Here is a 13,569-nt window from a genome sequence, read left to right as displayed (position 1 = left end):
TTTTTTGGACGTTTCGCAAGCACGAGTGGCTGGCATGTGTGTGACAGGTGACAGTGACATTAGACACGTATTTACTATTACTCGACAGGACACGTAAAGGTTAACGAACCGTTGCCAACCGTGATGGTTCGAATTAGAATGATGAGGATGCGAACTTTAAATATGAGCGAAACGTCTGAATGAAAGTCGTGTTTGCTGATTTAATAGAAACATTGAAAAAGACGAAACAGGTGTGATTTCTGGCTTTTAGACCGTCGTTAAAAGAAGGTATTCTTAACGTTTCACATGCACAAAGGGCTTGCATCTTCAGAGAAAAAAATTTGGAATGAATCGAAAAGATTTGTCGTGTCTTTACAACGAGTGGCAGTGACACTAGAGGCGTATTTACTATTACTCGACAGGAAATGTCAACTGCACTGTTGCCAACCGTGCAAAAAAATTGCGGTTTACTCATGATTACAGTGGAAGCTGTCCAGCTAATATGTTGAGCATGCAAGGCATGCGGATGAGCGAAACGTCTGCATGAATTTATGTTATTTTTGGGATTTTAGGTAGTTGTGGAAAAAATGTCTTATGGACGTTTCGCAAGCGCGATTGGCGATCTTCAGAGGGACAATTTGATATGGATGTAAACAAACTGATGAAATTAGTTGTCGTTACAGAATGTCAAATTTTTATCAGGAAATTTTCAAAAAATTTTCATACTTGCGTCTGGTTTTCGCAATGGTTCTTGCAGAGTGGAGTTTAACATTTATTTCAAATGCAACACGGAAAGTAAAAAAACTGAATTTTGAGAGCCTTTTGTAGGACAAAGTTCCGTATGTAAAACGAGGAAAGTTAAGATTGTGAGCCATCATCAGGCAATTTTTGACAATTTTCACACAGTTGTGTTTGGTTGGCGAGGTTGTTTTTGCAGCCCGGAGTTTGCCACTGATTTATTCAGAAACTAATGAAAGCAGACAGACGTTTTTCGATGTATTTCATAGGATAAAGTCTGTTACATAAGTGCAAAAAGTTTTGATTTTCAGTCATTATCAGAAAATTTTCGAAAAATTTTCAAATTCGCGTCTGGTTTTTGCAATGGTTCTTGCAGAGAGGAGTTTAGCATTTATATCAAATGCAACATGGAAAGTAAAAAACTGACTTTTGGGAGCATTTTGTAGGACAAAGTCTCGTATATAAAACGAGGATAGTTAAAAGTGTGAGTCATCATCAGGCAATTATTGCCAATTTTTCAAAAATGCGTTTGGATGGCGAGGTTGTTTTTGCAGCCCGGAGTTTGCCACTCATTGATTCAGGAACTAATGAAAGCAGAGAAACGCTTTTCTATGTATTTTATAGGGCAAAGCCTGTTTTATAAGTGCAAAAAGTTTCGATTTTCAGTCATTATCAGGAAATTTTCAAAACATTTTCAAATTCGCGTCTGGTTTTCGCAATGGTTCTTGCAGAGTGGAGTTTAGCATTTATGTCAAATGCAACATGGAGCCTTTTGTATGACAAAGTCCCGTATGTAAAACAAGGAAAGTTACGATTGTGAGCCATCATCAGGCAATTTTTGACAATTTTGACACAGTTGTGTTTGGTTGGCGAGGTGGTTTTTGCAGCCCGGAGTTTGCCACTCATTTATTCAGGAACTAATGAAAGCAGACAGACGTTTTTCGATGTATTTCATAGGATAAAGTCTGTTACATAATTGCAAAAAGTTTTGATTTTCAGTCATTATCAAGAAATTTTCAAAAAATTTTCAAACTTGCGGCTGGTTTTCGCAATAGTTCTTGCAGAGTGGAGTTTAGCATTTATGTCAAATGCAACATGGAGAGTAAAAAACTGACTTTTGAGAGCATTTTCTAGGACAAAGTCTCGTATACAAAACGCGGATAGTTACGAGTGTGAGTCATCATCAGGCAATTTTTGCCAATTTTTCAAAAATGCGTTTGGTTGGCGAAGTTGCCTTTGCAGCCCGTAGTTTGCCACTCATTTATTCAGAAACTAACGAAAGCAAAGAGACGCTTTTGTATGTATTTCATATGGCAAAGTATGTTGTATAAGGGCAAAAAGTTTTGATTTTCAGTCATTATCAGGAAATTTTCAAAAAATTTTCATACTTGCGTCTGGTTTTCGCAATGGTTCTTGCAGAGTGGAGTTTAACATTTATTTCAAATGCAACATGGAAAGTAAAAAACTGAATTTTGAGAGCATTTTGTAGAACAAAGTCTCGTATACAAAACGGGGAAAGTTACGATTGTGAATCATCATCAGGCAATTTTTGCCCATTTTTCAAAAATGCGTTTGGTTGGCGAGGTTACTTTTGCACTCCGGAGTTTGCCACTCATTTATTCAGGAATTAACGAAATCAGAGAGGCGCTTTCTATGTATTTAATAGGGCAATGTCTGTTTTATAAACGATAAGAAGAAAAACGACATACAGGAGAGAAGCAAAATAGCTCTAGCAAAACGAAACGGAATGAAATACACCAGAAACTTCAAGGTTTTAAGTGAAGAAGCAGAAGAGTTAAGACGCGTAGTAAACTGTGCTGAAAACCCCTATGAAGATGATGAAGAATCACCCGGAAAACTGAGCTGGAAGAGAGCTGTTGAATAAGAAGAAAAAGCACACAACCATATAGAAGATTCAGAAACACCATAATCTTCAAGGCTCAAAGTGTCGATGCTCAAGAGTTAAGACGCGTAGAAAAGTGTGCTAAAAGCCCCTATGAAGGTGTTGAAGAAACACGCAAAAAAACTGAACTGAAAGTGAGCACTTGAATAAGAAGAAAAACGACATACAGGAGAGAAGCAAAATAGCTCTAGCAAAACGAAACGGAATGAAATACACCAGAAACTTCAAGGTTTTAAGTGAAGAAGCAGAAGAGTTAAGACGCGCAGTAATGTGGGCGGAAAACCCCTATGAAGATGATGAACAATCACCCGGAAAACTGAGCTGCAAGAAAGCTCTTGAATAAGAAGAAAATGCACGCAAACAAAAAGATGATTGAAAAACACCATAATTCTCAAGACTCAAAGTGACGAAGCTGAAGAGTTCAGACGCGTAGAAAAGTGTGCTGAAAGCTCCTATGAAGGTGATGAAGAAACACACGGAAAACTGAACTAAAAGAGAGCACTTATTAAGAAGAAAAACGACATACAGGAGAGAAGCAAAATAGCTCTAAGCTAAACGAAACGGAATGAAAGACACCAGGAACTTCAAGGCTTTAAGTGAGGAAGCAGAAGAGTTGAGACGCGTAGTAAACTGTGCTGAAAAACCCTATAAAGATGATGAAGAATCACCCGGAAAACTGATCTGAAGAGAGCTTTTGAATAAGAAGAAAAAGCACCCAACAAAAAAGAAGATTGAAAAACACCATAGTCTTCAAAGCGCAAAGTGACGAAGCTGAAGAGTTAAGACGCGCAGAAAAGTGTGCTGAAAGCCCTTATGAAGGCGATGAAGAAACACGCGGACAACTGAACTGAAAGAGAGCACTTGAATAGGAAGAAAAAGCAGGCAAACGAGAAGAAGCAAACGAGCGCTAAGCTAAATAAAATGCAGCGAAAGACACCAGAATCTTCAGGGTTTTAAGTGACGAAGCAGAAGAGTAAAGACGCGTAGAAAAGTGTGCTAAAAAACTTTTGAAGATGCTGAAGAACCATGCGACAAAATGAACTGAAAATGCGTACTTGATGCCGAAGGAAGAACAGTAAAGAGAGGTGAAGTAACGCAGAAAAACACAAGAACCGTAGATGTTCAAAGAACTGAACTGAAAGTAAGTAGAAAAGTAACGAGCGTTGATTAAGAAGACACTAACCCAAACAGTAATAAAAAAGGAAGCAATAGAGCTCTATCTAGCCTGATTAGCAAGGAAAATGGACTTTTCTCACATCCTCAAAAGCGAAACAGTTACTGCATGGACGTAGTTTTAACAATTGGAAAGTTGACGGCTTTTTAGTCAATAAGCAGTTGGTCCAGGTTCAGACGTTTCGCCAGCACACATTCGCATAACCCTTAGACATGCGTCCCAAAAGGCCCCAAGTTCCCCCATGAAAAGCCACCAACACAAAATACACCTTTTAAAGCAATTATGGGAAAATTAAACTACAAAGAGCCTTCCTAATGATCCGCCGCTGACCTCTGGCTTCACCCCTAAATAGGCTCCAGTTTAATGAGCGCCAGATAAAAAAATCTTGAGAATCGGACGTAAATTACAAATAAATGTAGAAATCGAGTGCCGAGCTCACGCAAGCCCTTGCTCCGGCCGAGACACTAATTTATGCCGATTAGGCCAGTGGGTTTTAAAAGGTCACACACGCGATTCCGGCCGATAAAATTGCCTATTGTCATTAGGACTTCGATCCGGACGTAACAGGTCGATGGGACTTGGCACAATTTCCACTTAAAAGATAAAAAATTGAGCAAATCAACACAGTGTTTCGGCGTTTTATGGTAATTTGGCTGTTGCTCGGGCAAAAAGTTTCTTTATCCCCGGTGGGTTTTTATGAAAATGGTTTTGGGTCTCTATATGTGAGTTGTCTTCCCCCATCTGCTGGCAGACCTGTAGATGTTTTTCGGTTCTTTTTCCATTTCCTGGGGAGAAGTGGATGGCTGCTTAGTAGCAGGGAGCATGCCATTGGCCCGTGCAGAGAACTACCTTCCACTCACTGAGTTTCATATTGAAGCAGTGCTGGTGGGGAGTTGTAGGCTAATGTTTAAAAGAGCAGCAGCCTTCAGGCCTATCTGGGGTCCTTGGGGGTGTAGGCGTCTTCTACAACCCTCCTGGGGAATATGCTGGGAGGGATTGTTGGATAGAATTCTGCCACCCCGAGCAGTCCTTACAACGTCCTATTGTTATTAGCCGCAGGATGTTGAGGCCAGAGGAGTTTTGCTCAATATCAACTCCCCCTGTAGAAGTAGAGCCTTGAAAGTGCCCAAACTAACTTCCCAGTGCTCGCTTGATGAAATCCTGCATAAAGAGGTTGAGGCAATCGATCATTTTGTATATAATTAATTGAAAAGCGCGCAACAGGACCCGGGTAAGATTACGTTGTCAATCCTCCTCGTTCGAGGAATTCGAGCACGTTGTGAGGCTTTGTTAGACTTCGCGGGTGATCATTACGGCGTTTTTAAAGGATAATTAGAGCCCCTTTTCTGCTGTCATGCGGTAATTACTTTGTGCCCGGGGAAAACGGGCTTTGTTGCCGTATTGACGTTCCAGATGGAACGAATTGTGTGTACACCTGACCTAAAAAAACCCGAACCAACTCCATGACATGTCCCGAAATAGATAAATCGCCCCTTGCCCCAATGTGGAAAAGTAATTGAAATTTATGCTCGTCACGTTATAATGTCTGGATGCATCGGCTGGTCGGCGATTTAATTAAATAAGTGGCCGATATGGATCTACAATGTGCGAAAAAACTGGAAAACCACTGTTTGCGGCATGAAACGCTGCAAAATCAGACTGGTGCACTTTGGATCGCGTGAGACATCGACAAAGGCCACCAAAAGCTGAATTTTTCCTTATGATTTATAACAGCTGCTTTCCAGACATGCGATTTGCATGTTCCCTGCCAGACTTTGGCTCTTTCCTGTTTATTTGCCGCACTGTCTAGTGGATTAATTGTTATTTATTTTCGCTTTCTTCATTTGCCTTTGTCTTCTGTTTAATCCGATATTGATGCCTGATTGCTTTTCAGGTGTCAAGGCTCCCATCCAGAGCCCTGCTGAGCAGTAGCATGTCCTCAACCGACCTAATTTGTTGACAATTATTACGTAAGTAAATTATTTTTGTTTATTATTTTTATTAAAAAGGAAGAATTTATGTGATCCGGAACCAGGCCTTGACGGTGTTCCACCGGCACGAGAAAAACCATCATCAGGCAATTTTCAAGGGTCGGTTTTCGTGGTGTTTTTTGCAGGACGCGGTTTGGCATTTATGTTCCCTATATGTGGCTGATTGAGAAATCCAGTTTTGAGGGCCCTCTGCAGGGCTAAGTCCCTTCACATACGTCAACAGAGTTTCGATTTTTAGTCATCATCAGGCAATTTTCAAATAATATATAGATCACATCAGGATTTTCAAGGCAGATTTTACAGGTTGGATTTTAGCATTTATTTCAAATGCAACATGGAAAATAAAAAACCGAATGTTGAGAGCATTTTGTAGAACAAAGTTTCGTGTATAAAACGAGGAAAGTTACGATTGTGAGCCATTCTCAGGCAATTTTTGACAATTTTTCAAAGTTGCGTTTGGTTGGCGAGGTTGTTTTTGCAGCCCGGAGTTTGCCACTGATTTATTCAGAAACTAATTGAAGCAGACAGACGCTTTTGTATGTATTTCATATGGCAAAGTATGTTGTATAAGTGCAAAAAGTTTTGATTTTCAGTCATTATCAGGAAATTTTCAAAAAATTTTCATACTTGCGTCTGGTTTTCGCAATGGTTCTTGCAGAGTGGAGTTTAACATTTATTTCAAATGCAACACGGAAAGTAAAAAAACTGAATTTTGAGAGCCTTTTGTAGGACAAAGTTCCGTATGTAAAACGAGGAAAGTTAAGATTGTGAGCCATCATCAGGCAATTTTTGACAATTTTCACACAGTTGTGTTTGGTTGGCGAGGTTGTTTTTGCAGCCCGGAGTTTGCCACTGATTTATTCAGAAACTAATGAAAGCAGACAGACGTTTTTCGATGTATTTCATAGGATAAAGTCTGTTACATAAGTGCAAAAAGTTTTGATTTTCAGTCATTATCAGAAAATTTTCGAAAAATTTTCAAATTCGCGTCTGGTTTTTGCAATGGTTCTTGCAGAGAGGAGTTTAGCATTTATATCAAATGCAACATGGAAAGTAAAAAACTGACTTTTGGGAGCATTTTGTAGGACAAAGTCTCGTATATAAAACGAGGATAGTTAAAAGTGTGAGTCATCATCAGGCAATTATTGCCAATTTTTCAAAAATGCGTTTGGATGGCGAGGTTGTTTTTGCAGCCCGGAGTTTGCCACTCATTGATTCAGGAACTAATGAAAGCAGAGAAACGCTTTTCTATGTATTTTATAGGGCAAAGCCTGTTTTATAAGTGCAAAAAGTTTCGATTTTCAGTCATTATCAGGAAATTTTCAAAACATTTTCAAATTCGCGTCTGGTTTTCGCAATGGTTCTTGCAGAGTGGAGTTTAGCATTTATGTCAAATGCAACATGGAGCCTTTTGTATGACAAAGTCCCGTATGTAAAACAAGGAAAGTTACGATTGTGAGCCATCATCAGGCAATTTTTGACAATTTTGACACAGTTGTGTTTGGTTGGCGAGGTGGTTTTTGCAGCCCGGAGTTTGCCACTCATTTATTCAGGAACTAATGAAAGCAGACAGACGTTTTTCGATGTATTTCATAGGATAAAGTCTGTTACATAATTGCAAAAAGTTTTGATTTTCAGTCATTATCAAGAAATTTTCAAAAAATTTTCAAACTTGCGGCTGGTTTTCGCAATAGTTCTTGCAGAGTGGAGTTTAGCATTTATGTCAAATGCAACATGGAGAGTAAAAAACTGACTTTTGAGAGCATTTTCTAGGACAAAGTCTCGTATACAAAACGCGGATAGTTACGAGTGTGAGTCATCATCAGGCAATTTTTGCCAATTTTTCAAAAATGCGTTTGGTTGGCGAAGTTGCCTTTGCAGCCCGTAGTTTGCCACTCATTTATTCAGAAACTAACGAAAGCAAAGAGACGCTTTTGTATGTATTTCATATGGCAAAGTATGTTGTATAAGGGCAAAAAGTTTTGATTTTCAGTCATTATCAGGAAATTTTCAAAAAATTTTCATACTTGCGTCTGGTTTTCGCAATGGTTCTTGCAGAGTGGAGTTTAACATTTATTTCAAATGCAACATGGAAAGTAAAAAACTGAATTTTGAGAGCATTTTGTAGAACAAAGTCTCGTATACAAAACGGGGAAAGTTACGATTGTGAATCATCATCAGGCAATTTTTGCCCATTTTTCAAAAATGCGTTTGGTTGGCGAGGTTACTTTTGCACTCCGGAGTTTGCCACTCATTTATTCAGGAATTAACGAAATCAGAGAGGCGCTTTCTATGTATTTAATAGGGCAATGTCTGTTTTATAAACGAAAAAAGTTTTGATTTTCAGTCATCATCAGGAAATTTTCGCAAAATTTGAAATTTGCGTCTGGTTTTCGCAGTGGTTCTTGCAGAATGGAGTTTAGCATTTATTTCAAATGCAACATGGAAAGTAAAAAACTGAACTTTGAGAGCATTTTGTAGACAAAGTCTCGTATATAAAATGAGGAAAGTTACCATTGTGAGTCATCATCAGGAAATTTTTCGAAATGTCGTTTGGTTGTCCAAGTTGTTTTTACATGCTGGAGTTTGGCATTCATTTATTCAGGAAGTGTCGAACTGAGGGAGTCATTTTTATACGTGTTTAGTAGGGTAAAGTTTATTCTACAAGCATCAACAGTTTCGATTTTTCAGTCATCATCAGGAAATTTAAAAAAAATTATTACATCTGGTTTGTGTGGTGAATTTTTGCAGTTTAGCATTTTTTAGTTGTTTGATTTCCTATTTTACTTAAGAAGTGAAAAAGTTAAATTTTCAACTGTTTTGAAGGTCACAGTTTTTTCTGTAAATGATTCGATTTTCACTAATAATCATGCAATTTTGAAGATTTTGTTAAAACAGCGTCGGATTTGGGTGATAGTTTTGCAAGCCGCACTAAAGCATTTATTTTCTTTGTAAATTGGGACGTGCGAAAGTGAATATTGTTGTGAGTTTCGATTTTCAGTCATCATCAAGCAAATCTTGGCAATTTTGCAAAGTTGCCAAGTTGAAATTTATTGTAAGTACCGCATTGATTTATTCAGGAAGGAAAAAAATGAGGGACTCATAATACATTTGTACGTATGTAATAGCGCAAAATCGATTGATGAAATGTAAAATTTTTCAAAAATTTTCAATAATTTTCCAAAATCGCGTGTGGTTTTCGTGATGGTTTTTGCAGACAAGAGTTTAGTTTTTATTTTTTCTTTAACTTTGGAAGTGAGAAAGTTAATTGTGTGCGAATTTTCTGAGGCAATATTCCCCCTATAATTAATTAATACAGAGTTTCGATTTTCAGTCTTCATCAAGCAATTTTTTACAATTTTTCAAAATTATGTTTAGTTGACGAAGTTGCTTTTGCAGGCTGAAGTTTGCCCTTCATTTATTCAGGAAGTAACAAAATAATAGAGTTGATTTTGTATTTATTTTACCAAAAAAAGTATGTTTTACGAGTGGAAAACGTTTCGATCATGAAACAAATTTCAAGAATTTTTCAAAATTGCGTCAGGTTTTTGGCGGAATCTCGAATTTATTTCCGCTGTAGCTTTCAAAGCGAAAAAGCTATATTTAAGGCATTTTATGGGGGCGAAGTGCTTTCTATAAACAATCATAGTTTCGATTTTCAATCCTTATCAGGCAATTTATGAGAATTTGGCAACATTATTTTGTCCGGTTTGGCATTCATTTATTCATTCAGGAACCAACTAAACGAGAAACTCGCTTTTGCATGTATTTGTATCATCAGACAACTGAATCATCAGGCAACTTTCAATAATTTTTCAAAGTTGCTTATGGTTTTCGCAGATATGTAAGTAGGTCGTCGTTTGACATGAATTTTCTCAGGAGCTCGCAGATTTGGAGAATCGCTTTTGCGGAAAATTTATAAGGCTGCTCTATAAGCGACAAACGTTTCGATTTTGAGTAATCTTCAGGAAATGTTCAGGATTTTTTTGGAAAATGTGATTGCAATTTGCGCTTGCTTATACAGGCTGAAGTTTCAGAGCTTTTCCTGCAGAAACCAGTTAAGGTCAAGAGCCATCTTTGCATCTATGTCATTGTCCATTGCCTGTACTATAAAGGGCAAGCGTTTCGATTTTGGGACATCATCAGGCAACTGGCAAAATTTTCTCAAGCTTGCCATGGAATTTTGTGTTTTTTTTCTGCAGGCGTCAGTTCAGAATTTTTTGTCGCGAAAACCTACATCGAAGTTGGAGATTTATTGCTAAGTGCGTTTTTTGAGACAGAGTGCGTTCTAAATTTGGAAAAAGTTTCGATTTTCTGACTTTATCAGGTAATTTTCGAGACTTTTTTAAACATATGATGAAATCTAGCGGCTCTTTATGCAGGCCTAAGTTCGGTGTCCAATTTCCCAGAAACCATTCAAGCTCGGGGTTCAGTTTCAAGTCAATTTTGCAGAGCAATTTGAGTTCTAAATGAGGAAAAAGTTTCGATTTTGAGTCATCATTAGGAACTTTTTGAGAAGGTTCTAAATGTGACTTGGAATTTTCCAAGTTAATTTTGCAGGCGTAAGTTTGGCATTTATTTTCTCAATATCTAGAAGATGTCAATAAAGAGAAGATTTTTCGCAGTCCAAGGTGTGCTTGATAGGCAGTAAACGTTTTGAGTTTGTACCTTCCTCAGGAAGTTTTTACGATTTTTTAAAGAATTTTGTTCGCACTTTTCGTCTGTTTATGCAGGCCGGATTTTCGCAGTTTTTTGGTAAGAAACTAGCGAAGTTTACAATTGACTGTTAAATCAGTTTTGTAGGGCATAGACCAACTTGCAAGTGGCACAGGTTTCGAATTTGGGGCATCATCAGGCTAAATTTTCTGCTGCTAGCAGTTCAATAGTCAAAAACATCTATTTCGAAAAAACACACCATGCTAGAGTTACCCTAAGGGTCTTACAAGCATATACCTATTCCAGACCCGGCCAGGTCCGGTTAGCCCATCGCCGGTCATGCGGTGGGGCTGCTGGCCCTTAATGGGGCTCCTGCTGGCGGCAGCGAGCCCCGCAGCCCCCGCGGCGCGCCGAGGGCGCCATCGATCCGTCCCCATTGAGGGGCCTCGTGCGGAGCCCCTGATGGCGCAACAGGGGTCCAGCACGCGACGGGACCCCTTCGATCCCCACAAGGATTCCGAGGAGTTTAGAAGGTACCGTCCCCTAAGAATTAACAGTAATCAGTTTCATCCCCAATTTTACCGCCCCAATAGGGACGCCCCAGATGACAAAAGAGACTTCCCTAGTCGACTGTCGTCGACGGATGAGGACCCTTTAATCATTCGCACCAATAAGGGAAAAGTCCGCGGGACGACGCTGACTGCGGCAACAGGAAAGAAGGTAATCCCTAATCACTCGACAACTACTGGGGAGTCATTCGCGCTGTTGATGTTTTCAGGTAGACGCCTGGTTGGGCATTCCCTACGCCCAAAAACCCGTAGGGAACCTGCGGTTTAGGCACCCGCGCCCCTATGAGAAATGGGAGGGCGTTATCAATGCCACCAAGCACCCCAACTCCTGCGTACAAATTATTGACACACTGTTTGGAGACTTTCCCGGTAAGCTCCTTGGCCTACGCGACTTCCAGGTTGCAACTGTGCGGGTTTGCAGGTGCTCAAATTTGGAACCCCAACACTCCTCTAAGCGAGGACTGTCTCTACATTAACGTGGTGGTCCCGCGGCCTCGGCCCAAGAATGCTGCGGTGATGGTGTGGGTGTTTGGAGGAGGATTTTACTCCGGCACCAACACTCTTGATGTTTATGACCACAATATTCTGGTAAGTTCTTCCAACAGAACAATTAGCCTTGATCTAGCTCGACCTCGGGGACTCAGAGGGAGTGAGTGAGGAGTAGGCGAATCAAAAGGGATAAACCGGTGCAGAGTGTCAACTAGGGGGGACTTTTTGCTGTAACAGTGAAGATCTTGAAATGTGGTTTAGAGGAGAAATGCTTGAGAAACCCATTTCTTTTGCAGGTATCCGAGGAGAACGTTATAGTAATCTCCATGCAGTATCGGGTGGCATCACTGGGGTTCATCTACTTCGGAACGCCTGACGCTCCTGGCAACACCGGCCTCTTCGATCAGCTGATGGCCTTGCAGTGGGTGCGGGACAACGTGGCAGCCTTCGGAGGAAACCCCCAGAATGTGACCTTGTTCGGTGAAAGCGCCGGCGCCGTCTCCGTCTCCTTGCACCTGCTCTCCCCATTGTCGCGCAACTTATTCTCCCAGGTAAAATCCTCATATTCCTCCTGATTCTCTGGAGAATGGGTGATGGACATTTTAGGCTATCATGGAGTCGGGCAGCGCCACGGCGCCTTGGGCAATAATCTCTCGAGAAGAGAGCATTCTGCGAGGACTCCGATTGGCGGAGGCAGTCAAATGTCCTCATGAAAGAGACAACCTGCCGGCTGTTATCGAGTGTTTAAGATTGAAGGATCCCTTCGACCTCGTTAACAATGAGTGGGGCACTTTGGGTAAATCTCCCCCGTCTAGTTCCCAACCAGAGAGCAAAGAGTTTAAATAAATTTCCAGGAATCTGCGAATTCCCCTTTGTGCCCATCATAGACGGGTCCTTCCTGGATGAATCCCCCGGTCGGGCAATGGCCAATAAAAACTTCAAAAAAACCAACATTCTCATGGGCTCCAACACGGAGGAAGGCTACTATTTCATCATGTACTACCTCACTGAGCTGTTCAGGAAAGAGGAAAACGTCTACATCAGTAGGCAAGTGCCTCCCAACCATCCTACTGATGTCCCTCTTTGCTTTGATTGGCCAATGTTTGTAGGCAAGAATTCCTGGGCGCAGTTACCGAACTGAACCCATATGTTGGGCCTGCGGCACGTCAAGCGATTGTCTTCGAGTACACCGATTGGCTGAATCCAGACGACCCGGTGGCCAATCGGGACGCTCTGGACAAGATGGTCGGAGACTATCAGTTCACGTGCAATGTGAATGAGTTTGCTCATCGCTATGCGGAAACTGGCAACAATGTCTACATGTACTACTTCAAACATCGAACTGTGAGTATAGAGATGGAGAAATAACCATTCCTGAAACTGGAATAATGGTAGTTTTTTGGACGTTTCGCAAGCACGAGTGGCTGGCATGTGTGTGACAGGTGACAGTGACATTAGACACGTATTTACTATTACTCGACAGGACACGTAAAGGTTAACGAACCGTTGCCAACCGTGATGGTTCGAATTAGAATGATGAGGATGCGAACTTTAAATATGAGCGAAACGTCTGAATGAAAGTCGTGTTTGCTGATTTAATAGAAACATTGAAAAAGACGAAACAGGTGTGATTTCTGGCTTTTAGACCGTCGTTAAAAGAAGGTATTCTTAACGTTTCACATGCACAAAGGGCTTGCATCTTCAGAGAAAAAAATTTGGAATGAATCGAAAAGATTTGTCGTGTCTTTACAACGAGTGGCAGTGACACTAGAGGCGTATTTACTATTACTCGACAGGAAATGTCAACTGCACTGTTGCCAACCGTGCAAAAAAATTGCGGTTTACTCATGATTACAGTGGAAGCTGTCCAGCTAATATGTTGAGCATGCAAGGCATGCGGATGAGCGAAACGTCTGCATGAATTTATGTTATTTTTGGGATTTTAGGTAGTTGTGGAAAAAATGTCTTATGGACGTTTCGCAAGCGCGATTGGCGATCTTCAGAGGGACAATTTGATATGGATGTAAACAAACTGATGAAATTAGTTGTCGTTACAGAATGTCAAATTTT

At 40.4% G+C, this 13,569-nt stretch overlaps 1 protein-coding gene across 1 annotated transcript; it reads left to right on the top strand.

The window, feature by feature from the left end:
* Window positions 1-5,690: 5,690 nt before the first annotated feature.
* LOC125503690 (acetylcholinesterase-like) lies at window positions 5,691-12,894 on the top strand. Its single transcript, XM_048664421.1, has 9 exons — window positions 5,691-5,764; window positions 10,748-10,974; window positions 11,035-11,161; window positions 11,220-11,379; window positions 11,432-11,598; window positions 11,796-12,050; window positions 12,106-12,295; window positions 12,354-12,546; window positions 12,609-12,894. Exons 2-9 carry the CDS (start codon window positions 10,781-10,783, stop codon window positions 12,865-12,867), a joined length of 1,545 nt encoding a protein of 514 aa, XP_048520378.1. The 5' UTR covers window positions 5,691-5,764; window positions 10,748-10,780; the 3' UTR covers window positions 12,868-12,894.
* Window positions 12,895-13,569: the final 675 nt, after the last annotated feature.

The sequence above is a fragment of the Dendroctonus ponderosae genome, unplaced genomic scaffold (assembly GCF_020466585.1).
Source record: "Dendroctonus ponderosae isolate FM_Combo_2020 unplaced genomic scaffold, Dpon_F_20191213v2 Dpon_F_20191213_235, whole genome shotgun sequence".
Lineage (NCBI taxonomy): Eukaryota > Metazoa > Arthropoda > Insecta > Coleoptera > Curculionidae > Dendroctonus > Dendroctonus ponderosae.
The sequence above is the reverse complement of the archived record's forward strand: the minus strand, read 5'-3'. Positions and strand labels throughout refer to the sequence as shown.